This window comes from Xiphophorus maculatus, chromosome 6, assembly GCF_002775205.1.
Source record: "Xiphophorus maculatus strain JP 163 A chromosome 6, X_maculatus-5.0-male, whole genome shotgun sequence".
Taxonomy (NCBI): Eukaryota; Metazoa; Chordata; class Actinopteri; order Cyprinodontiformes; family Poeciliidae; genus Xiphophorus; species Xiphophorus maculatus.
Window position 1 is genome coordinate 20892591 of NC_036448.1, and position 25808 is coordinate 20918398.

The 25808-nt window shown below is 37.5% G+C and overlaps 1 protein-coding gene across 6 annotated transcripts; it reads left to right on the plus strand.

Annotated features, from left to right (window-relative positions):
- Positions 1-613: 613 nt before the first annotated feature.
- Positions 614-25699, plus strand: LOC102217689 (epidermal growth factor receptor substrate 15-like 1). Of its 6 annotated transcripts, XM_023335184.1 has the most exons (25): positions 614-689; positions 1082-1123; positions 1226-1315; positions 1409-1456; positions 1554-1649; positions 2331-2390; positions 2475-2600; positions 2690-2749; positions 2826-3125; positions 4578-4735; positions 5727-5892; positions 7641-7703; positions 9206-9291; positions 9630-9702; positions 10318-10479; positions 11262-11459; positions 11882-12046; positions 12917-13025; positions 13136-13275; positions 13411-13471; positions 16545-16630; positions 16819-16870; positions 20279-20400; positions 21397-21413; positions 22531-22618. In XM_023335184.1, the coding sequence occupies exons 1-24, from the start codon at positions 663-665 to the stop codon at positions 21409-21411; spliced, it is 2505 nt and encodes an 834-aa protein (XP_023190952.1). In that variant the 5' UTR covers positions 614-662; the 3' UTR covers positions 21412-21413; positions 22531-22618. The 6 variants fall into 6 exon arrangements, with proteins under 6 accessions (XP_023190952.1, XP_023190949.1, XP_023190951.1 ...); XM_023335181.1 differs by lacking the exon at positions 21397-21413 and having other exon boundaries at positions 22531-25699; XM_023335183.1 differs by lacking the exon at positions 20279-20400 and having other exon boundaries at positions 22531-25699.
- The last annotated feature ends 109 nt before the right edge of the window (positions 25700-25808 follow it).

The following is a 25808-nucleotide window of genomic DNA, read 5'->3' on the forward strand; positions in this document are numbered from 1 at the left end:
AACCATAAATACTAAAATGTTTCCCCCACATTTTGTCTGTTAGTCACATCTTCAAAGAAAAATATTTTTGTCAAAGTATAACTAAAGCTCTTTGACACAATTTAGGGGCAACCACACATTTCCCCCCATATTCTTTGGCCTAAACCTGCACTTTTATTTAATAAAAAAAAACACTGTAATGTTTATTTAGATTGCATCTTAATAACCATCATATTTGTGTTCTTTCTTAAAGTATTTTTTTCACAGACGTACTTCAAACAACCATTAACATCCTCAAAAGATGAATAATAGTACATAAATAACGTCAGTCGATCAGTGAATTCTTTGTTGCTATTGTCACGTTTACATAAGGACAACGAAATTAAAAAGATGCAGTCGACAGAGTGTGACGTAAAAGTTAAAAAGTTAAAAACGACATGAATAAATAGCAAAAAAAAAAAAAAGTAACATAAACTAATAGCCAGAGCCTTGCAGGTGCAGGTACCTTTAAAAAAAAAAAAAAAAAAAAGATAAAACAACAAAAAACACTGCTCTCCTGCCTTTTGTTGATGACGTCACATTCCCGGAAACACACCCTTCTTCGCCGGTGTGTTCTAAAGCCGCTCGCGCCAGCCCCTTATGGGCGTGTGCGCGGCGCGCGTTCACGACACACACCAGGAAATATGGCGGCGCTCATGACTCTCAGTCAGGTAACAACGTCAAACAAGATAAAGAAAGTCTTACATTTTTAATGTCCGTGGTTATCAAATAACAGTGACGTTTTTTAAGTGTGCTATTTCCACGTCACGACGCCATAAGCCGTATTAAGTATGTGTCAGTTAAACCGAATTAGCGAGTTTTCGTTATCCACTGAGTAAACATAGTTAGCTAGGTAGAGTTGTGATGGGTTAATTGTACGTTTCGGTGAAAATTAAACGTACCTGGATAAAAATTTAAGCTGTTTTCTCGTAGAAATGTGTTCTTAATTAATTACGTGTTAAATGTTTTGCTTATTTAGCACCAAGCTACATTCTGGGTTAACTTTACTAGTGCGTGTTGACAGTTGACATTTTTACCTGTCATTCTTTTCGTTCTTTTACAGTTATCAAATGGAAACGCAGCATATGAAAATTATTACAGACAGGTAAGAGTTTTTGTTGCCGGCATTTTATTGTTCAACTGTTCATGGCTCCTTAGCTAAATGTTATAAGTAATCTAATATTTAATTGTTTTGATTTTTGTGCAGCTTGATCCAGCAAACACAGGGACTATATCAGCAGGAGATGCAGCTCAGTTTCTTAAAAAGTCTGGGTTATCAGACAGTACACTTGGAAAAGTGGGTCTTGAACTGACTGACATGTTGACTCTAAATGTATCCAGTAAATCCCATCTAATAATCTTTTTTTTATTATTATTTTCACTTTTTCAGATATGGGATTTGGCAGATTCTGATAGAAAAGGCTATTTGGATAAGAGGGTAACTCAGTCATTCTTTCCATAGAGCTACTTTGTTGGTTGGATGCTGATGTATGCAGAAAACAAAAGATTTGTTCTGCTTTGTTCCTATTTTGTAGGGTTTCTTCATTGCAATGAGGCTGGTGGCATCAGCACAGGGTGGAAATGACATCAGCCTTAACAACCTCAACCAAAATGTAGCTGTGCCAAAATTTGTAAGTGTTCAAATTACTTTATCTATAGCTGCTGTTGATCTGATGGGATTAAAATACCTCTGAGATCTTTTGGGAAAACAATTAGTGGGTTTTATAGTCTCTAAAAGGTAATTAGGCATGATGCGAGATTGTCACGATATGATGACAACTTTTTCAGGAAGGATTTAAGGATTTTTTTATTGTCATACCACCTTGATAGTTTGTGGTACAAAATTTGTACAAAGGTCCCAGATAAAGAAATACACTACACTAAAAAAATAGAAGTTACTATATATATATATATATTTTAATCTATAGCATCATGTAATTGATTTTATTATAACAGATAAACTTATTAGTAAAAGTATAATAATGGTGGCCATAATCTTTAACTACTCTTGTGTTGTATGTTTTTACTTTTCTGCATTTTATAGAATGTGATATTCAGTGTAAAGTCGAATTATCACTTTTAGTGTATGCTCCATACAACTGGAGAAAACTGATTATTCAGTCACTGTGTCTGCCATCTTATAAAAGGATTGTAGGAACTTTGACTAAAATATCTAACAGCTTATAAAGATTTTTTTTTTTTTAATTTTAATTACCAGTTACCTCTCAATCATAAAGTTATTTCAGTTTTTTTCTCCTATCCACATGGATATTACTTCATCCTCATATTGTATCTATCTTGTCTTTTTTTAGAGAGACACTGAAAGCCCGTTAGTAACTGCATCATCAACAACATCTGACTGGGCAATCAGGGTGAGCCAAAACAAATTTATAAGACTACTCTCAAGAAGAATAAATGGACAAGCTTGTCATCTGAATGTTTTTATTCTCTCCTAGCCTGATGAAAAAGGGAAGTTCGAGGCGATTTTTGAAAGTCTGTCCCCTGTGAAAGGTCTCCTCTCCGGTGACAAGGTCCGACCTGTTTTGATAAACTCCAAACTACCTCTGGATGTGTTGGGAAAGGTAATGTAAACTCACTAAGTAGCGCTGTGCAGTTGTTTAACATTTCAAAGGAATCAGATCTTGATCGATCAATTATTGTTTAACTATAGATTTGGGACCTTAGTGACGTGGACAAAGATGGACATTTGGATAAAGAGGAATTCATAGTGGTATGTGTAGATCCTTTTCATTATTTACAGTTCCCTAAAGAGAAATGTAACATACATGATGCTTATCACGTTCCAGGCCCTGCATCTCGTTTATCGCACCATGGAGAAGGAGCCTGTCCCAAGCAGCCTTCCTCCTTCTCTTATCCCACCTTCCAAAAGAAAAAAATCTGCGCCTGCTCTTCCTGGCGCCGTGGCCGTTTTGCCTGCCATGTCTGGCTTCGGATCCGGATCGGCTCTGCGGAGCTCTCCTTCTCTGAGGAGCGCCACTCCTCCTGTGGGGAGCGCCGCGTCTTCTCGCGTTTCACCCCTCAGCCCCAGCGCTGTCACCTTGTCTCCAAAACACTCCTTTAAATCCAGCTCACCATCCACTCCAGCGGTACGTCAACATAAAACTGCTTTTTTCTTTCTCCATGAATGTGATCAATGTTAGGGCTACGGGTGAACTTAAAGTTTTATCACAATATTTTGTGTTAATCTTGTGATAACAATAAAAGTAACAATAATAACTATTTATTACTACTTTATTAGACAACTGTTTGGCTGTGACTGCATGACATAGCAATTATAGCACCACAAACAAACACTATTTTTTTAAAACCTTCCTATTTATAATACACTACTTTAGGACAACAGTCGCATAATGAAGTGTGATTTGTATCCCTAAACTTAACACGGTAATTGCACATATTTTTATTTTCATATTTGTTGACATTTATTGATACACTGAACAAACAGTGGAAAGAAAATAGTAAAAGTGACAATCCTGTTTTTTAAACATTAATTGAACTTTATTGTGACAAAGATAAATCAAAATCTTATAAGAAATGTATCACTATAAATGGTAAACGATATGATAAATGCCCACCAATAGTTGATGCATCAGACAGAGTTTGACTGTTTCTTATGAAATCTGCATATAAAATTTGCATTGTATCTCCTACTTTTGTATATAATTTTTAGAAAAACTTTATCTTGAATCTTTATAAGAATAACTGTAGTGTTAAGTCATGAACAACATGCTCTTCAATGTAATTTTACTTCTTAAATTTGGACATGTTTGAAAATATTATTCATCATATCTTTTATTTTTGGAAAATAAAAAATATATTTTATTTTTGGAAAATAAAAGATGCTCTGCTTGCTGCATAGGTTAGTTCTGCTCAGTTTATGCAAAATAAAAAAGCTCCACATTAAATACGTGTTACAGTTTCTGTGCTTTGACTTTTGGAGAGACTAGTACTCCATGTTTAACTTCATTGTTACCAACAGTAAGACTTGTTTTACCACATTGTTGAGCGCATTGTATGTGGGACAGTTTGTTTCTCCAACAGGGATTTTTTTCACCTGTGACTTTCTGAGAAACAGGTTCCCTTGAAAGGGAAGCAAGTGGCATTATCAGAATAGTTGGGACTTGGCTTGAATTAACGTAAATGTAGATTTATCTGCAAATTTTGTAGATTTGTCTCAAACAAAATGTTGTTGAAGGTAACATTGCCATTGTAACTCTAACAGGAATCATGGATAGTTTATAATTCTTTCAGTGTAGGTGCAGCTGATATTAAACTTTAAAATGTACACTTGGACAAAATACACTTGAACTAGATTGACATTAAAGTAGCAAAAGGCTTTAAACGTAATTGATTGGACAACTTTTTCTACTGTCACGTCAAATCCCAATAAACCATGTTCATTTGTGGAGTTGTAATGCGACAGAATGTGAAAAATCTCAAGGGTTTGAAAACTTTTACAAGGCGCTGTAAGTCTGCGGATGCTCTGGGGATTAAATGCTCGTTTTTATTTGTTTTTTGTTGTCTTTCGCTCCTTCCAGGCTGCAGTGAACTGGGTGGTACCGGTGGCCGACAGAGAAAAATATAGGGAGCTTTTTAAGAAGACGGACACTGATGGGGACGGCTTCATCACAGGCACTGAGATCATTGAGATCTTCATGCAGTCCAACCTCTCTCAGACCATGCTGGCGCAGATCTGGTGAGATATGGTCAATGAAAATGGTCTTTCAGACGTTTATAACGGCTTGAAAAGCAAACCACACTCTGAAATTCTTTTAAAATATGCATGAAATATGTTATTAGATATATTAAGGCAACAAAATATCCAGAAATCTGCATTTAAAGAGTTTTAATTTGACCTTAAACAACTTTGTAAACACATCAACATTATTATTGGTGCTTCTAGTAAAAATGTGAAAAGACTTAAAATAAAGTAAACTTTCATTGTTGAAGTATAACGTCACACTGATGAAGGTTAGAAACCTGTTGATTTATTTTGATCTATTTAGTAAAATAAAGCAAAATAAATGCGACCATGTGGCTAAGAAAATGGTCCTCAGTATTCTATAATTTTAAAATGTTTCATTTGCATTAATTAAATAACCATTGTCAACAATTTTGCTACTGATTAATTAAAGACAATTATTTCTAAATTTGATCAAATTACAAGCTGATTTTTACTTCTATAATTTTTTAAGGAGTTCAAAATTAAAGGATTTTAATTTATATTCTGTCTATTTTAGGCTTTTTACTGATACCTCTGAGCAGTGTTTGAACATTACTTGTTTGTTTCTTAATATATTTGCAGATAGATTTAATTTTTATGGTCCTGTTGGCATTTAAGTCTTGCTCTCTCAATTTCTTATGAAAGTTTAAAATAAAACATTTGTTCTGCAGGAAAACTGTTCAGTTAAATTAACATTTTGATACGGAGGACATAACAAGCAATAGCAGCTTTTGTTGAGTCTCACATCTTTGACCTCATAACTTTATGCTTAATTTTACTGTCAGAACTTTTCTTCATGATCTCTGTTACCTTCTGAATATGTTGAATCTTTCCACGTTGTTTAATTTAGGAATTGCAAAACGTCTTAAAGCAGAGTCTTAACCAGCGAGCGATGTTGGTATTAATTCTCAGAAGCTGCCGTGTTTTTCTCTTTTAAAAGGAAAAACTGTCTTGTTTTCCACAGGGGACTTGCTGACACAAAACAGACAGGCAAACTGACCCCGGAGCAGTTTGCTCTGGCCATGCATTTCATCCAGCAGAAGGTGACAAAAGGCATCGACCCTCCCTCTACTCTCACTACAGACATGATCCCCCCGTCAGAGAGGACGGCAGCGTCAGCTATGGGCCTTGTGAGTCCAGACTCCATCTTTAGTCTTTTTAAGTCACTCTGCATCTTTTCAGTTTAGGCTATCTAAAGTATTTATCAGTTGTTAGTTTAAGTTTTGATCAGGCCCATCTGTTGGACTTTGTAACTTTTCTTTGGGTTGTAAATGTTGTCAAATATGCTTTTTACTCTTCTACAAATCTGCTTTAAAAATCAAATTAATTGCTTTAAATATCAGTTTCTTTACTGCAACGGCATCTTGCATATTCTATTCTTTGGACTTCTCTTGAACTTTTCAAATTTATTCCCATAGCAACCACAAACATCAATATATTTCATAGGGTTTGTTCGTGATAGACCAACACAAATTGGTGCATAATTGTGAAGGGAAAAGAAAGTTATGCATGCTTTGCTAAATTAAAAAAAATGGCTATGCATCTCAAAATCCACCTCAGATGGCTTCTAAATAATAAAAAATCTAGGTTTGTGGGGTTAAATCCCAGTTTCTCAAACGTTTATTGGAGAACAAACCGCTTCATGAAGACCAAGGAGCAGCAGAAAGGTCAGGGGTCACTTTGTGGAGAAGTTTAAAGCAGGATTATGGTAGAAAACAGCATTAACCAGAAGAGCTGCACAGTTCCACCTCTCAGGTGAGAGAATCTGTAAACAGGACAGATTAGTTGTATGTGTCACAATTAATCAAGTTTATTTGAATAGCATATTTCAGCAACACGGCTGAAATATGTTGCTGTTCAAAGTGCTTTACATTGTGAAAACATAAAAACATCATAAATACATCACATAGTCAACAGTTGTGAAAACCTGTAGCAAACATTACATTTGATTTTCATCCCATCTTACGATTTTGAAGATGGATGGAGCTAAAAACATGAAATTCCTTAAGGATAAACTGCTAAAGATTTGAGACTATGGCGACACTTCCAGCAGCACGTGAAAACAAACAAAACATGTAGCCAGAACTACAGAGGAAGGAAGTTTAGAGTTTATCTTTGTGTTAGAATGACCCAGTCAAAGTCCAGAATTGAAAATATGCAGCAGAGATCAAAATTGCTCTTCTGACGTTAAATCTATGTGTTGGAAAACTGGATAAAAGTGTCGGTCTCTAGACTAACAGATCTACAAAATAGAGGCGTGTCACCATAACAAATTGTTGCTGGACAATAAATTGTCCCAGTAACTAATGCAACAAATGAGAATATTGTTTTTGAGACAAAAAAATCCAATATAACGGAAAGGTTTAGAAAAATCCAACATGTTAATTTATGCCTCAAACACCAAGAAACATTTTGTCAATTTCGTAAGAGGAAGATATAGAAATAAAACACAACCACCAAAAATAAACAAATAAAATGTAAATAAAAAATAAAATGCATTTTGATGTCTCTGTATACAAAATGTTAATAAGAATGGAAAATTATTGAGCTCATTTTAATTTGTCATGCTATTAATTAACTTGTCGCTTATTGCAACAAGCTTAAAATGTAGATGCATGCCACACTTTCCAGATTTTATTTGTAAAATGATTTGAGCATCCATCATTTTATTTCCCCTACATGATTATGCACATCTTTGTGTTGGTGTATTACATAAAAACTCAAAATACATCGAAGTTTGTGGTTGAAACATGGCAGACTGTACATTTAATTTAAGTAATTTTAAATGCTGAGCTCTTGCTTGCTGCCCTCCATTCCTTCAGTGCTGACAGTCTGATAATGCTTGAACCTCTGAGTCCTTTTCTATCCTGTCTGTCAGAGCTTTATGGGGATTCTTCCTTCTGTGAGAGCAGACCTGGTTTCCACAGCTAGTATGCGCAGAGTGAGTATTTCAGCACAACGCCACTAGGTGGTGCTGTTGCTCTTTCACACGTGTGAGAAAAGGAGCATCCAGCTGTGCTTTCAGAGTCAGGCCACCTGTTAGACCAGATGGTTTCTTTAGTTCTTCAAGTCTTTGTAGTACATTTTGTTTTGAGTGGGTGGGTGGGTGTGTGTGTTTGTTTTTAACATGACTTGTTTCCATTTCTGTCTACATAGATGTTCAACCTTTTCACAGTTTTCACAGAAGAAATTATTATATTGTTGTTGTAAAAGCAAAGAATATATTTTTGATTTTTTTGTGTGTTTGGAGGTTACGTAGTTGTTGCTTTGCAGCAAGAAGGTCTTGGGTTTGAATCCCAGCCCGGGCTCTTTCTGCTTCCTCCCACAGTTCAAAAACATAACTGTAATTGGTCTATACATTTTTGTGTCGATGGTATTAACTGGAAAATATCTTTGAACCAAAATTACTACTTATTAATGAGTTCTGCTTTAAAACTCGCTTTTCTATGCTGAATTTCCGAGCAAAATTCTAGTATTTATTTGCAGAAAATGAGAAATGGTCAAAATAACAAAAAAGATGCAGTGCTTTCAGACCTCAAATAATGCAAAAAAACAAACAAGATCATATTGATTTAGAAACAACAATACTAATGTTTTAACTCAGGAAAAGTTCAGAAATCAATATTTGTTGGAATAACCAGGAGGTTTTTGATGGGGTTCAGTGCAGAGGCTCTTGGTTTTATCCAGAGCAGCCATCAGAGGAAACGTCTGCATCTTTTATTCAGGCGTTGGAAGGACAAGCGACGTATATATGCTGTGTTTTTGGGGAAATTGAGGTTAGAGATTTCACAGAAGTAAGATAGATTGAACACTGTCAAATGACAAACTCCACTTTGGATGAAACTGTGTGACGCTGTTGGAGCTCTGGTGGAGCCAGCAGTGCATTGTCTGAGGAGGCTGTCAGGATGTTCAGGACGAGAAGCTGATCTCACACTCCAGGCCGGGATTCAAACTTTTTTTTTTTTTTCTCGCTACAGTGCTACTAACTACACCACTATGCAGCCCTCTGTTCCAGAATATTGTGATGTGAAATTTTGTTATGTTTTAAAACCTTGAAGCGTACAATCAGCCCATGAAATCCTCTGCATGCATTTCTCTCCATTCATGTATTGTCTGCCTCTCACGCTCCCTCCAAGCTGAGAGAGAGCTTTCTGTTTCCTTCCTGTGACTTTTGTTTTCTTAGAAATATCAGCGGGGAGCTTTTCTTCTTTATTCTGCACATGTCCCTTGTTTTACTTTGTGCCCCACTTTTCATCCTCCATCATGTGTGTCAGAATCACTCCTTCATGTCTTTAATTACGTCGGTGTCATCCAGTACGCGTTCCCCCTCCTGGTGTTGTCCAGCTTGTCATCTCCGCTCTTTTCTTTCTTTCTTTTTTTTGTACCCCTCCCCACCCCCACCGTGCTTCTCTTAAACGTCTGTCTCGATGTCTCTCCCCTCAGGACAGCACCAGCTCCGTTGGGTCAGTTGAGCTCACAGGCAACAAAGAGCTGGATGACCTCAGCCAGGAAATAGCTCAGCTGCAGAGGTGAGCGCCTGCACCCCGAGTAGCAGCAGGATCGCTTTGATTCCCTTCCTCTGAGGGGAAAAACGAGAGAAAATTGAAGTTAAGAAATGCCGATGATCAGATGTTTTTCACTTTAACACCACCAAATTTGCTGAAGAAATGAAATAAAACAAAGACGATGTTTTCAGCTCCTTTAAATTGCTTTAGAAAACATGATTCATGGTTAAAAGTAGTTCTTGTTCAGACAGAATGCCAGCAATCACTGCTTTTTTCCAAGTTTGTTAAAAACACAAACCTTTCAACACATTTACGGATGTTAATCTCCTGCCTTCGTTTACCTCTTTTTTTGTCATTGATAGAGAGAAGTTTTTCCTGGAGCAAGAGATTATGCAAACGGAGGAAACCATAAGACAGAAAAACAGTGACGTTCAGGTAAGATGAAGCTAAAATGTTTACAGGTTTGTCTCAGTAAATTAGAAGATTTTAATTTAACATCTGTATGCTTTAAAATATTGCATTATGGCGAAGGTATGTTTAACCGGCAGTAACCACGGAAACAATGTGCCAGCATCATGTAGCCTAGCATGTACGGAGAAAAAACTGGTTAGTGTCTCTTCTGTACGTTTTTAATTCTGCTCCGATTTAAGGGGAGATGCTATTTATGACATAAATCATGTGGTGTGAATTCAGGCAAAGACGGTAATTCGATCAACACGTCAGGAGGGAGGAGGTATGGGTCGGCTTCTAAGCTAGCTGTTTCAAACTTCAGTAAATAGCGCTGTCTATGAGCCCCAACCAGGTGTGATACGTTCAAAGACAAATCAGCTCGACTCGAACAAGAAGAAATCATGAATAAACTGGCAAAAACAACTTGGGAAAACAACTTCAGTCTCTCAGTTCAATACTCCCGATCCTCATTTCCGATGTCCATCATGGCGCTGTGAATGATAAAGTGACTTGGTTGCAAAGGGTCAATAATGGTTTTGATTAAAAGTCCATCAGGACAGTGATACATAGCCGACCTCTGTGTGTTTTGGTGAAACTCAGGACATTCAGCTCGACTTGGACAGGGAGAGCAGCAGCCTGCACAGCCTGACGTCCCAGAAGCAGGACGCTCAGGGACGTCTGGACGAGATGGACCAGCAGCGCTCCAAGCTGGAGGGAATGCTCAATGAACTGAAGCAGAAATGCCAGGAGGAATCTCAGCAGGTCAGAGACGGGACTTTTTAAAACATGCCTTAAACATGCTATAAGTGTTTTTCACTTATGTACAGAACAAACAAAAATGTAAACATAAACCGGTAACACTTTATGAAGTGTAAACATGGCACAAGACCTATCATGTGAACGATAATGACTGTTGCCATGATGTCATTAGGTAAATAATGACACTTGTAATGTAATTTTTAATGTTATTTGGCATTAAAAGTTTAGTTGTATAGTGAACAATGCAAGATTGACAATTTGCCACTGGTTTACAATTTAGTCTATACTCGTTAAGGCATGTCAACCTCTATTAGTCCAAACCACGTCCCATGGGTTTGCCTCTTCTGTCCTTTTTGTCCTTTGTCCTCCAGTTTATGCAGCAAGGATTGAGAAGATGAAATCTCCACCATGGCATCTGCTCATTCTTTCATCTTCGGGGGAATATGATTGATTTCCAATGTTTCAAGATCATTATAGAGGCTGTAATCAGTCCAACCTTAATCTGCAATCTGTCAAAATCCCTACCCACTACTCCCTTCCTATATTTAGTCTCAAATCTTTTTGCCACAACAATTTCATATTTGTAGATTCATCATTGCTTGAAAGTTTTGTCAATTTGTAAAATCTTGAGTCTGTGATTTGTCCTTGTGATAAATTTAGATAATCCAGGATGGGGTTCTCAAAGTTGTTGAACTAGTTTTAATTAAAGACTGTAATCTGTAATACAAGACAAAGTCAAAGTAAATGTATTAACTTTATCTTCATGTTTTGTATTCGCTCTGCAGATTTCTTCTTTGCAAAGTCAGATCCGCTCTCAGGAGACCAACGTCCGCAGCCAGGAGGATGAGCTGAGCCGCACCAAGGCGGACCTGAGCCGACTGCAGGAGGAGGAGGCCCAGCTGGAGCAGAGGCTGGTGACCGGCCGCGTTCAGCTGGACAGCATCGTGAAGTCACTGCAAACCACGCAGGATGAGATCAACCAGGTCAGGCAACCAGCTGAAGACAATTAAAGTTAGAGATCAGGTTGAGGTTTGAGGATTTTAATGCATTTTCTTAAAGTAGCACACTCTCCCCTGAATGCATTTGGTGCTCAGTGTAGAAATGTTACAACTCAGTAGTTACAGTTATTTCCCTTATCAGTTCAACCACTAACCAAGGCTTCAGTTTTAGTTTGTAGATCTCGTACATTCCTCTTCCCAGAGTCAAAAGGAAAGAGGAAGCGTAGTGTTCTGCAAACACAAGACCCTAAATGCAAGTTCTCACTTCAAATATCCATGTTTTCAATTTAAATGAAAGTAGCAACCCAATACATGAGAATTTATTTTGCAGAAAAGAGTAAAAATTAGAAGCTTAATAACACTAGTAAGGGAAATTTATTTTCTGGACTGAAATGTTTTGTTTGTAGGCTCGCAGTAAGCTGTCACTGATCCAGGACACGCAGAATGAACTGACCCAAACCATTGAGCAGTACAACAGCGCTTTGAGCGAGATCAGCAGGGGGAACTTCAGCAATCTGCCCGATTTGAGCGAAGGTTTCACTGAGAGGGAGAACGGAGGATTCAGGAGTTCGGTAAGGAACCAAGAAATGTGAATAAATGAGATTATTTCTCCCAACTCCTCCCATAAAAAGCTATTTAGAGACCAGAAATTTCTTCAGTCCATTCCCAGTCGTCCAGTTTTATATTTTTAGTCACTCAGAAAAAAATAAGCTGGGAAAAACACTTCTAGATTTACTCTACACTCCATGTGCCATTTTGTTGAATAAAACGGCAGAACATCACAAAAAGACATTCAGTCTACTTGAAAAGTCAACTGAAATATTTTGAATGAAACTTTGTATTATACATATCATACAACAGATTAAATAAAAAAATATTTTAAACATTATTTACAAACCAAAGCTTATTAAATATTATTTAAATACAAATAATAATATTTAGATTTCTTCCTTTCAGCCTGTCTGCTAGAAAATGAGGCATCGGTCAAAAAATGATACATGTAAAAGGAATTTCCGTTGTTCAATTTTTACATGTTTCATTTACATATTAATAAAAACGGCATGAACAAAAGTTATTTATTCTCTTCTTAATAATCAACTGAACAATTTTTAGTGACATTATTACAGCAATATTACAATGTTTCCACTGGTATTTTGATGATTTATCTTCAGTAATGAGACCAAACTATTTGAGTTTGGCAGGCCTTCTTAAATAAAAATAGAAATAAAAATGAATGGATCCTTTGCAGTTTTCTTAATTTATGTTTTCAGTTGTGCTTGTCAACCAGATTCACTTTTAAATTCTTGATATTTTGTGAAATACATGGAAAAATTGAGGCTTTTTGGCCTATCAAAAGACCACTGCTAATTTCTGTCTTTTTGTAATTTTTTTTATTTTCCTTTCATTGTTGATGAATGAATGAATTTGTTTCTGTTTGTCAGGATGACTCTTTCAAGTCGAGGATAGCCATGTTCAACAACGGCAGTAAAAAGGAGCTTCCTGCAGACCCCTTCCAAGTAGAAGACCCCTTCAAATCTGACCTTTTGAAAGGTCAGAATAGCAGTCTTACTGTTATTTATGAATTATATGTCTTCATGCTTTCAGATGTTGATTGTTATTGTTTATTGCTAATTTATATGGATTTTTTTCTTTTTCCCCAGATCCATTTGGAGAAGATCCTTTCAAAGAAAACGATCCCTTCAAGGGAGCCTCATCTGACGACTTTTTCAAGAGATCCAACAAGACGGACTTGTTTGGCTCTGGAGATCCTTTCAGTCGAAAACCCACACTACCAGCTAAGGTACGACTCTTTGTTTTTATTTTTAGTGCTAATTAATGTTCCCTTTACATGCAGATTGATTTTGAATGTTTGAGGTAACTGAAAACTAACTGGACTCTTAATTCTCTCTGTTTCATTATATTTATTCATTTTCAGCCGAGCGCCTTTGGGAGTGGCGACCCCTTCGCATCAAACAGCTCTCAAACAAAGGATTCAGGTAGGCAGCTTGTGCAGATAATTTTTGTGTCTGCATATTTATTGCCTAGTTAAATATGCATAGTTGTTTTTATCAGGCTCTGTCTGCATGGCTAAATGCAGAACCAGTTAAAAACAATATCTGTTTTTATGTTTAGTTTCATGTAGGTCGTACAGCACCTAGCAAAGGTTAAACGTTCCACTCTTTGTCACCACAATCTTCAATGTATTTTATTGTGATTTTTCTGACTGAACATTTATCCCATTGCACAAAGTTGTTCATAATTGTGAGGATTGCAAGTGATTCATGTTTTTTTTAGGAATTTTAACCTTTTCATACACAAATAAAAAAAATAAACACACACAATGCTGAAAAAATAAATAAAAAACTAAAATAAGCAGAATCTAATACAGAAACTTATTACATCTCCACTTTTTTATACGTAAAACATTATCAAAATCAAAATAGCGGTATCTTTCACATCTATTTTTTCAAAAATATTCAAAAGTCTGCATTCATCTGAATTCAGACAAACTAAATTTATTCTCTGAATTTTCAACTTTGCTGGAAATTTTTGTGTTTCTGGAATAATTCTAGTTTTTGCCAACTTATTTCCAAACGAAGGTCAATCTGTCTCAAGTTGGACCTTTGACTTCGACTAGGCCGTTTGAACACATGAATATGCTTTGATATAAATCATCCTGTTGTAATCTTTGCCGCTATCATTTTAAAAGATATTAAGAAATGTTTCCAGAGGTCTTGAAAGGTCAACCAGCCCTCCGCCACCTTCTTCAAATCAGACCAAATTGATGTCACGTTTGTGCAGCAACATTTTTTCGTTTGTGCTGCATTGGCTTTGAAAATATTAATGAAAATTTAAAGGTCAACCAGCCCCATCACTTTTACAAAGTCAAAATAATCTTAACAATTTTATTAGTATCTTCAAAGCCAAAGCAGCACAAACAAAAAATGTTGCTTGAAGAAGATTTGAAGAAGCTGGGAGGGGAGCTAGTTGACCTTTCATGACCTCTGGAGACATGTCTTAATACCTTTAAAATAAAAGGGGCACAAACGAAAATATTTGCTGCACAAACAGCACAATTTGTGTTTAATTCAGACACTATTCTTATCTGATTTGGAGAAGGTGGGAGGGGCTTGTTGACCTTTCATGACCTCTGGAAACATTTCTTTTCTTTAAGAAAAAACGAAAAGTTTTGCTGCACAAACATTTGGCGCCATTTTTGTCTGATTTGTAGGAGGTTCACTCAGCTTGGATAAATGTTGTGATGATATATCAGATATTCAAAAGGTAACCGAAGGTGAATCTTTCCGTTGTGGTGTGGGAAGTGGTAAAAACCATGCGCTCACCTCGTCACCCGGGCACACTTAGATTCACAGCGTCACCTGTGGACACACCTGTGTGGTTCCTGACGTGCCCAGGAACCACTTGTAACTGGTGCTACGAGTTATTTCACTCGTAGTACCATCGCTACGAGTGAAATAACAACACAAAGAAAAGTTTCAACTAAACCTAAAATTTTCCCACCAGAGCTTCAGATCTTTGCATTTCCTGCAGTTACTAAATGAGTTTTGTCTGATTCTCTGATTAATGCTCTTCCTGCCAAACCTGTCAGGTCGGGTCAGAGAGCAATAATTTTTGTCCTCAGTCATGCTCAATAAAATTTGTCTAGACTCCAAGCACATTTCTTTTGTTTGAAGTATTTTTTTATTTTTGCTACAAATGATCGAGCATTGCTCTGTTATTTCAATTTAGGCAATAAAATGTCCCTCTTTTTTATTTAAAAAAGCAATTAATTTATTTGTTTGCATTTTTTTGTGTATTTTTAATATTTTATTATGTGGTTAATTGTAAAATCTGCAGGATGTGGCAATAAATGATTAGTAAAATTTACAATTTAATTTTTTTTTCTTCCACTTCACCACTCTGAGTTGGTCTTTTATATAAAAAGTCTATAAAATACACTGAAGTGTGTTTTAATGTGGAAAACTACAGGTGTTTTTTACAATCCGCTTAGCGAAGAAGCTGCTGACGTCAGATAACAGTCCAACACATTTATCCCTTTGCTCAAAGAAGCAGATTTTTCCTTTAATTTTCCCAGAAAATGACTCTATTACTGGACTTGTGGACCTGAGAGATGTCGGGTCAAAAGACTCATTCTTAGCCGCTCCGGGTGACGTGTCAGATTCAGGTTTTATTTTTGGACGGTGGGGCAAAAGGGGGCAAATAATTTTTACTCTCTGTGGCTTCAGTTTTTCCTCTGGTCTCAAGTTATTTTTAGCCGAGCACCTACGCATTTAACTACTGGCCGACTGAAAATACTCTCTCTTCCCCCCCTCACCCTGGAAAAACAGGAGGCCAGCAGGAGCCAAACAAAACAGAAACTCTGTGACTGTTGCTCCTTCACTCCGAGAACACACTGCCACTCCTTTACGCGCTCCTGCTGCCTCTGTCCTCCCTGCGTATCTGCTGCCATTGAAGTGCCGGGCCTTGTTCGCCGAGGAAGTTGTTTAAAGTTGTTGGTGGCAGCTGCAGGTCGACGCTCTCTGTGCGCTGCTCACGCTCTTCAGAGGAACACAGAGGCGACTGTAGACCTGGGCCGAGTCACCGCATCGCGTAAAGGAAAACGCTGCGCTGCCGCACGTGAATGGGCCCTTCTGTGGTTTAGGCTCGCACAACAAATGTATTGTGTTACAATGTTTTTGTTTTCGCTCCAACCATCTGCAGTTTGTTGCTTTTTTTTATTTTTATTTCTTTTAAATTAAGTGGTTTCAAAACAGCTCCAGCTCAGTTCTGGACTGATGCCTTTAATTAACCAATCAGGTTGAACAAAAAATAAATAAAAAAAAATGCAGCTTCAACAAGTCTACACAGAAAATCTCATGGAAAATTAAACGGTCATGCCACATTCTCTGCTCTAAATAGCACAAATCCCCCTCTAACTCTTTAGAATAAGCAAAATTTGGAGATCAATTTGACGTGTGGTTTTTACGGCCAAACTTTGTTATGATTTCTGGCTCTTTCTGTGTTTGCAACCAAATAATCCAGATGCCTTTAAATGAACTTGTGTTGCAGACTTGTTTGGAAAAGCGGACCCGTTTGGAAGCAGTTCTTTTGGAGGCAAAGGCGGCGGATTTGCTGACTTCAGTCACATGTCAAAGGTGAGTTCTTGTACTCATGAATCACTTGCACCATAAAGCAGTTTTCCACTGAATCTTGTGCTTTTCAGCCTTTACTTTCACCTTGACCAATCTCTGGTGCCTTTAAAAATCTGCTGTGTTCATAACTTTGTAAAATTGTTGACCGTTTTTCTTTCTGTTCTCTTTTTCATTATTCCTCACATGAGCAGAAGCCTGACCCTCCTAAGAAGAATGTGCCTAACCGGCCCGCGCCTCCCTACGGTAATCCCTCATTTTAAGTTCCTCTCTTTGTGTGTTAACATTTGCAGTTTATTTGTACATTAACAAGTTAGTGCTCTTCACAAGTGGCAGTTAATGATCTTCAGTAACATTTTACAACATCAGTGTTTGTCAAAATATCTAAATTTATTGGCACCAATGTGGTTGATATTTTGTACAACCCAATTTTGTTTTTTTAACATTTTTTTCTGGATGATAAACTGTCCCAGAATTTATTTATGTAAACATTTTTAAGTAATAGCATAACAATGCAAGTACAACCTCTCAATAAGCTTTAATTTTTGACAACATTTAACACTGGAACTGGAAGATATTTTAAATATCCAAAATAAATCAACAAAACCACTGGGACAACAGATAAAATGGAAACTCTATAAACAAATTTTTTACTTCTTTAAACAGGCTAATTGAGACCAGACTGAAACCTTTTGTCATGCAGTCTGTGGTAGGAAGAAAGACACAAGAAAAACAATCATCCAAATGGAAATTTTCAGGCTCATGTTAATTTATCTCATTTTAATTTTAATTGCAGATCGTCATTCAGCTCGAGTTGACCTGAATGTCAACCCAGATTCTTACAAAGTCTTAAAAATCTTAACTTTAGGCATATTTAAGACTGTTTCAAAAAGTCTTAAATATGCCATTATTTTCTGCAGTTGATGCTAAAATGTATTAAGCCGTAACTTTTGTAAATTACAACAAAAGGAAAATAACGCCAAACTGGTGAACGACTCGTATTTTTTAAATTTCTTTTAGTCTCTCCATGTTGGCTCTGTCTGCCCGTTGCCGTGGCAATCAACTGACAGCAGAGGTTATGTTAAAAACATATTTAGTCCGTTACGATATTATGTTTTCTGGCTTGATGTTATTTTTGTGATTATTAATAAGTAGTCACCCAAACCAAAGCAATAATTACTGCGATTATTTTATTGTTTTTGTTGTTGGGTCATTAATTCGAACTTGTTTTTTTTTTTTTTTGGTGATGTTATTAATAAAGTTATAAACGTTTTGAATCTTGGTGAATATTTTTGATTTGCGCGTCACACCAGAGGGACTCGCTCGTTTCAGCGTCGTTGTGGCGTTCGGTTCGTCTCCTGAAGATGAAGCTGCAGAGATCGACTCAAAACCTTCCTGGTTCGGCGCCCCTACAATGAAAACCCTGACGTCACATGCCACATCACTTATGATGATTACTTACTAGCTTAATCAATTTAAAAATAGCATCTCAACTTTTCAGAATGCTTTTATTGCTTCTGTACAATAACAATAAAAGCATTCTGAAAAGTGCAGATTTGAGACGCTGATTTTAACTTGCATCACAGATCCTCCTCCGTACTTAACTGTGACCAGAGATGCTTTTCAACTCAGTCATTATTTGTTGCACCTGCAATGTTTGCTAAAAGGTTTCTGAAGTCCATCGTTCTAATTAAAATCCACATGTTTACGTTTGTAATGGTAGGACAGGAAGTGATTTTCTTTTTTCCTTTCATGACTCTCAGACAACCAGTTAACTTTTATTTATAATCTAATAGAGTCGTAGACGAGATGCTGCTCTTTTCTGCAGTTCTCTAGTTTTTAGTTTGTGGTTTTCTCTTTTCATCATCCTCACTGTGTGAACTAGCAAGATAAATATTTGATCTTTGTGTGTCAGTCAATTAATCTTCCTTTTTAGACCACTTTTCATACCAGGGAAGATGTAGCACAAAGTGTTTCATTCAAACCAAAGAAAATGGTAGAAATAATTCCAAAACAAGTTTAACTGAACGTCTTGTAACAGAAAGAAAAATTATTAAAACATGAAAATAGATTAATTAAAAATTAGTGAGAAAATTTGAATCTACACAAATTATTTGCTGATCAAAAATGCCAACAAGGCACCAGAGTACATAAAAATATCAATTGTGATTGGATGAAACTTGATTATTTTAAAAAGGGTGAATTAAAATAAAGAAATGGATAAAAATTTAAAATTCTGTGTTGTATTGCTGCCCCATGATGACAAAAAGTCCTTAATTACTAATTACAAGCTAGAATGTAAAGAGAAAATCAAGTATAAATAAATTTTAAAAAGTTACATCACTGTAACCCAACATCAAATAAAATTTTTCTCAATTTAAAGGTGAGTTTGCTTTTTACCCATCACTTCCAGGGGTTTCATGAAAAAAAGAACTAAAACTATATTAAGCGCTCCATTTGCATTACTGGTTGCTTTTTTTTCTTTTTTTGTGGGCTCATAAACGTTTTATGGCCTAAATACATGCTAGAAAGCTGCTTCCTCAGTAAGGTATGCGATTGCAGAGATAGTAATTTCTTGATATTGTCAACAGGAAAGCTGCTGGCAGAGATATGTGAATAGTAAGAGGTGAAAGCACATGTGAACCTCCATATGACACGTTCCCATCATGCTGATGTTAATAGGACATGTTTTTTATAGTATTTATGTTTTCCCCTTACTATAATAATCGATGCTAGTCAAATTCTCCTCTGTTGGATGACGGCGAGTGCTACTTTTTCTATTTTCTTTCTGCACTCAGAGTCTGGTGTTTATCTTGCTTTTTCAGTGCATGTGAAGTCACCCAACACCTACAACCCATTCCCAGGCCATGCCCTTCCGGTGTGACCTTGCACTTATTCTTTAAGCAGAAGCCGCAGCCTGAGAAAGCTGGTGTTCCCCTTTGCTTTACCACGCAGAACAGTGTTGAGATGAGTTGCCACGTTTTGCCAGCGAGCTTGTTCTCGCAGCATGCCTCTCAAGTAAAAGGGAAGTGAGAAGCCCACTCCTAAATTTGTGGGCTGCTCTCAATATCTGCATCACAGAAACAGTTGCACAACTAATCCTGGTCCTGTGAGAGGCTGCAATTTAGCTGTTTGTCTGCACTTGTGTTGCAAGATTTGTTTACATCTCCCGACACAAGTTTGGTTTAGTAATAGGGATTTAATTAGGCAAATATTTGGTTAGTCTTCCTACATATTTTGCTTAAGCCCTCTAGGTTTGCTGTGACGGCGGTCGCGGATCATGGGAACCAGTTAAAAGTGATTATTGGAAATGTGTTTTCAGTTTACAGTAGAAAAGGGTGTGTCTAGTTTTTTTTTTTGGTTTTTTTACATCATATGTTCCAGAAAGCAGCACTGTGCACATTGAAGCATCAATGCATCAGTAAGCTTTACTCAAAAAATGTGGTTAGCACCTTTTTTTGAATCATTATCGCTTTCCCCAGGGTGCCGATTCTGAACAGCACTGGCCCAAAGCTTTAGGCTTCCTGTGAATTATTTAGACGGCCCGCGATTATGCATTCTTCTTTTAAGTGTGAGCTTATTTTCCCAAGGGAGCTCTGATGAGATAGAAAGATATTTTAGGTATTTATTCATCTAAATGTTTATCTCCTCCAGTGGATCTGCTCGGTTCGAGCGCGTCAGAGCTGCTGCAGGGTATCGGTAGAGACTCTTTTATTGCGACACAGTCAAGAAAAGAATCCAAAGACTGTCCTGCGGGTTTTGCAGATTTTGGCTCTGTAAGTTCAGTCCATTCTCAGTTATTATTGTTATTTTTTTATTTAATGGACAAAGCATTGTTGTCTGCATGAGCTGCAGAGCTGACGTATCAGAGGTGTCGTCCAATGCCGCTGGGCCGCGTTTCGTCCTTTTATGCCGGAAAGCAAATACTCACAGCGAACGTGTTTGCTGGCTGTTGACTAACAACATTCGAGAGCTTTTTCACAGTTGGGGTGAAAGGAAGCCAAATGTTTGCATGATTGACTCAGACAGTTCTGGAGCTTCATCTCTGTCTCGTCGTATGTTTTCGGTAGGGGTGCACCGATTGCAGTTTTCTGGCCGACCATCAATTTCCGACCTATTAAAAATCCTGACCCGAGGATTCCGATTTTAGTCAATACCAATTTATTTATTTATTTGTCTAAAATGTTTCTAAATGTAGCAAGAAATCTGATGAGTTTAAGTGGTTTGACTGTGTTCTAGTCAAACTTCTCTCACAGCTGAGCAGAAGAAGATGGCCGTTGACTTAAATGCCTTTGCAGAGGTAGATAAAACCAGTGGTTAAGATCAGCTTCACATGTAAAAATCGACGTGTCACCGATTTCCCAAAATTAGGGAAATCGGCACCGATAAATCGGTGCATCCCTAGTTTTCGGGCTTGCATGTTCTGCAGGAAGCGGCGATTTATTATCCGTACCGCTACCAGACAAGCAGACGTGTCTGCACTTCAGGAGCATTTTCCAAGTCATTAAGTTCAAGACGAAGGCTTACCTGCTGTCAGAGGATGATTTGCCTCGGCGCTGAGCTCAACTCAATACAATATTCCTCTTCTGCTTTCGTCATGATGGCCGGGCATGCTCTCCTGTGGAGAGATGATGCATGGCTGTTGTTGGTGTCTTTTCACGTGACGTGAATTTATTTTTCTCATTCATGCCTGCATGATTGTTGTAAAAGGGATTTGTGGGGTTTTTTTTATGTGGAGCTTTGCAATGTGATTTGTTTTGTTTTTCTGCCAGGATCTGAAGTTGTGAAGGTAAGACTGAAAAAAAGAGAAAAAATGGTGTGGTGATCAATCTTTGCATGTGAGAAACTCGTCCGCAGCGCATAATCTGAAAATAGTGAATCATGAGAGCAATTATTTTCTATAAATGTCCTGCAAAGCAAAACAAAAAATTTGAAATTTGACATTTTGTTTGCTTCAGCTTAGCGTTGCTGTTAAAAAGTGTTGCTTTTAGCTTCTAGTTGTGCTTTTTGCTTTTTTTGTGAGGAAAATAAAGTGTTGTGCAAAAGTGTTAATTACCCTTTAACTTTTAAACATTTTGTCACATCATAACAACAATATGTATTTTGATTAAATTTCCCTTTGGGATCAATAATGTATTTTTGAATTGAATTGAAATTGACCATATTTTGTTAGATTTTTTTATGTGAAAGGCAAAGCTGTGACAGAATTTTATTACAAAAGTAAAAATCTGAAAAGTGTGGCATGCATTTATTCAGCGCCCCTGAGTCGACGTGTAGAATCAGCTTTTGCTGCAGATCATTTGGGGGTTTTTACATCTACAGACCGACATTTTTGCCCATTTCTTCCTTGCACAAAAGATCAAGCTCAGAGTGTCGCAGATTCGCAAGTGAATTTAGGCCTGGACTTTGACTAGGCCATTACTAACGCATGAGTATGCTTTAGTTTAAGCCACTCTGGCTGGTTGTTTAGGATTGTTTTCCTGCTGGAAGTTAAAGCCCCCAGTCTCGAGTCTTTTGCTGCCTTTGTGTTAAATATGTATGCCACACTTTTCAGATTCCTTTATGGCACATGTCGGCTGATTTATGGTCTAACGTGACAAAATGATAAAGTTTTACGATTATCAGTACTCCCACAAAGCACTACATAATTATCTCTGCTCTTTTTGTTTTACATTCATCTTAATTTCGTATCAATTTGCCGCCATTTGCTGCTGATCGTTTTTTCACAAGTCCGTCGTCGTTTTTGACTTTCTGCCTGTGTAGAAGCGTCTGCTTTTGTCCAGTGATTTGTCTGTTTCTGTGTTGACATCTGAGCCTCAAGCCACAACCACATTCCTTTTTCTGTTTTTTTTTTCTTTCTTTCTTTTTTTTGTTTCCCAAGTCTAATGTTTGTTTGTCTGCTCCAGTTTGGAAGTGAGAACCAGCAGCTGGAGTGGGCCAAGCGGGAGAGCGAGCGGGAGGAGCAGGAGCGGCTGAGGCGGCTGCGGTTGCAGGAGCAGCAGGATCTGGAGCTGGCCATCGCTCTCAGCAAGGCTGACCTTTCCAACGCCTGACCTCCAGCTCGGCTTTCTGTCCACCTTCAGTCCGTTTACAGGCCCGTCACCGCAGCGCCGTGTTTCTCAAATGACTCTAGATTTAAATCCGTTGGAGGTTCAAATGCCAGCCGTAAACGGGGGAGAATCCAGACTTAATCTTTGCTTAGCGCCACAATAGGAAAGTTTCACAAGCTCCTGAACTGCATCTCCGCCTGCTGACTTTTCAACCTGCTTGCTTGGTAAACCCTTTAAGAGTTATCTATAATTATTTCAAATCCTACGCTGCAGTAGCCACCGTCTCTTCATGTGCATAGAGCTTTCTGGGTCAATGGTGACGTAGAATTGCCACTTGAGTTACCACAACAGTACTGTTACAACTTTTACCAGACAGTTGCTCAAATATTCTCCTGCTGAACCTGCAGCCCTCAGTATAAAATAATGTGAAGATCAAATATTTATGAGCGCAATTGAAGACAAGTGTAATTAATATTAGAGATGCACCAAGCAGAATTTTGATTTTTGTAAACTTTTCACTCTGCCAGTATGGCGTTTGATTTCTTTTTAAGAGCTTTAATGCTTAAAATGTTTTCTATCTTTTCTCCCATGAGAAGTTGTTGATTATTTATACAGAGAGTATAGCCAGTGTCATTATTTAAACTGACTTTATTAACAATTACTAAAACATCAGTCTCCATGTTGAACCTTATTTCAGACAGTCACAAAAGATTGCCGACATTTTCAAATCCACACAGGTTGAAATGTTTTCTAAAAGTCTAAATGAAAAGATGTGAAAATATTTTTTCTCTTTAAAGCTGCAGTATGTAACTTTAATTAAAATATATATATATTTTTTACATATTTATTAAAACTGGCGCCATGTCGTAACAGCACAATATGAGATAATCTGTGTTTTCCCAGTAATAATTAGAAACGGCCAATCAGAACCATGAGACAGGTCTTAGCGCTGTCAATCATCTTCCTTGTGGCGCTGCTCTTGCCTCTTACACTCTGCAGCTAGCAAGCCTGTTGTGAAGGCTCCGGCTAGTTAGCGTAGCCACTGGCTATCACAGTTTTTCTGTCACGGTAAGTTGTTTAGCACATTTAGCAACGCGTACATGAGGATGATTGATAGCGCTAAGATCCAATCCTCCTGGCTGTTTTTGGTCGGGCATTGTACATTTCTTCAGACAGCAAGCTCAGGAAGGAGCTTGCTGCTCAGGAAGGAGTTGGAGGAGACCAATTTTTTCACAGATTATCTGTCTCTTAGCATATTGTCATGGCGACAGTTTCAACAAATATGTAAAAAATATTTCTTATTATAGTTACATACTGCAGCTTTAAATAATTTTTTTGCATTGCTGTGCTTTGGTGGTGAAAATAGATAACTTGGCTGTACTCCTTTCAGCCCTCCGTTAATGTGATCAAAGTCTTGCTTTCTCTCGCCGTCTTGCAGCCAGTTTGGGAAAATACAATTTCCTTTCAGATTTTTGCATCTGTTCTCCCTCTAAACTGATTATTACTGAATAAAAGCTCATTTTAAGTCTTTTACTGATGTACTGTTTGCACAACCTGATAGCGACTACTTATGGTGTGTTCATTGATCAGAAAAGCGTCTGATTTTTGAGTTTCCGACCAGCCGCGCTGAAAATTCGACCACCACAAACTTCTTGGTGCATCTCTAATTACTACCGACCAGATCTTCAGCTTCTGCTGTATGTTGTTTATTTCTTATCCATTTAAACCTTGGAAAAACAGCAAATGCTCAAAAACAATAAAGCTGATCACAAAGGAGCAACCTGAACTTGTTCCCCTGTGTCTGTGCAGCAGCCATTTTTCGTAAACTCTTCTTACTCCCAATGACCGCCCACCTTGTGCTTGTTGGTCTGTTTACCTTAAACAGCTGATTACAGGAGGTGGAGCTGCTTTGCCAGCATTAAAAAGGCACTTGTAGCACAGACTCAACACACTTTACCCCTACTCTCATCTTCCCACCTCTGTCATCATCTTCATCTTGCCGCGCGGGTCCAGTAATCTCTGCAGAGTTGTCTGAGACGGCACTCAGAGGGGGGGAGGATGTATTTATCTCATTGTAGTCTCGCAGACTGGAGCCATTCACAGCCATTTTATCTAACTACTAACCATAATGCTTTGCAACATAAACACTGGAGGACTTTTCTCTGATATTATGACATCCATATGGCTCTTCTCTGTGTTAGTGTAACAGGTCGTGCGAGTCGAATTAGGAATATTTTACAGTTTTTGTATGAAATCAAAGAATGTGTGGTGTATGAAGTAAAATGCATTGAAGTCTGTTTTCCATAACCATGAGTGAGGCAGAAAACGTTATATTTAAAGTCAAACAGAAGACGTCAGCCCGTCTGCTGGCCTGAGTGTGTCCAGCTCCAGATGGTTAAAGAAACATTTTACCCACTCCATGCTTTATGATTACATTACAGCTAAATGTGCAAGTTTTGGATACTCCAAAGCTGTCTTGAAGGACTTGGTGTGATCCATTTTTCTGTTGCTACAGATGCTTTTAGTTATTTACGCCTTTGTGTCTGCTGAGGATGAATTCAAATCAAAGCCAGTGATGATCATTCCTCCAGTTATGACCCAGTTGTTCCCAGTTTCTCAGTGTTTGTTGGATTGATGCTTTGTTTTGACAGACTTGCACTCCCATACAACTAAAAGCCTCTTTAAAACAGAAAAGTGTAAACCCACTCTGTTTATGCTGTCGCTGTTACATTTACGTCCTCTGATATAAGTGACATCACTAAAGATTGCTCTTTTCTGACAAACAAAATAAATTTTTAGATGTTTCTTTCTGTTATGTTTATGTTTTAGTATGTGGAAGATAGCTTTCCAAATGCATTCCCACCCTCCAACACTAATCAGGTCTATCTGGCACATAATGAATGTACTGTATGCTCCATACAGGACATGTACAGCATGTGACAACGCCTTAATTATCTACATATCAGCATTGTAAGCTGTAACATTGCAAAGTATATATGTAATTAATAAAAATCAGCTATCTTGTTTTGATTTTTTTTTCTGAAAACTGTAACAACTTTTAACCTAATAAACTTGACTTATTCCTGGAAACAACAAAGTAATTCAAAAATACTTAATTTCTCATATGAAAGTGG

Excerpts from the sequence above, each read along its gene's own strand:
- LOC102217689 (XM_023335181.1), top strand. The coding sequence starts at position 663 with ATGGCGGCGCTCATGACTCTCAGTCAG. Across the intron at positions 1,124-1,225 it reads ATGAAAATTATTACAGACAG|CTTGATCCAGCAAACACAGG; the intron begins GTAAGAGTTTTT and ends ATTTTTGTGCAG. Across the intron at positions 20,401-22,530 it reads GTTTTGCAGATTTTGGCTCT|TTTGGAAGTGAGAACCAGCA; the intron begins GTAAGTTCAGTC and ends TGTCTGCTCCAG.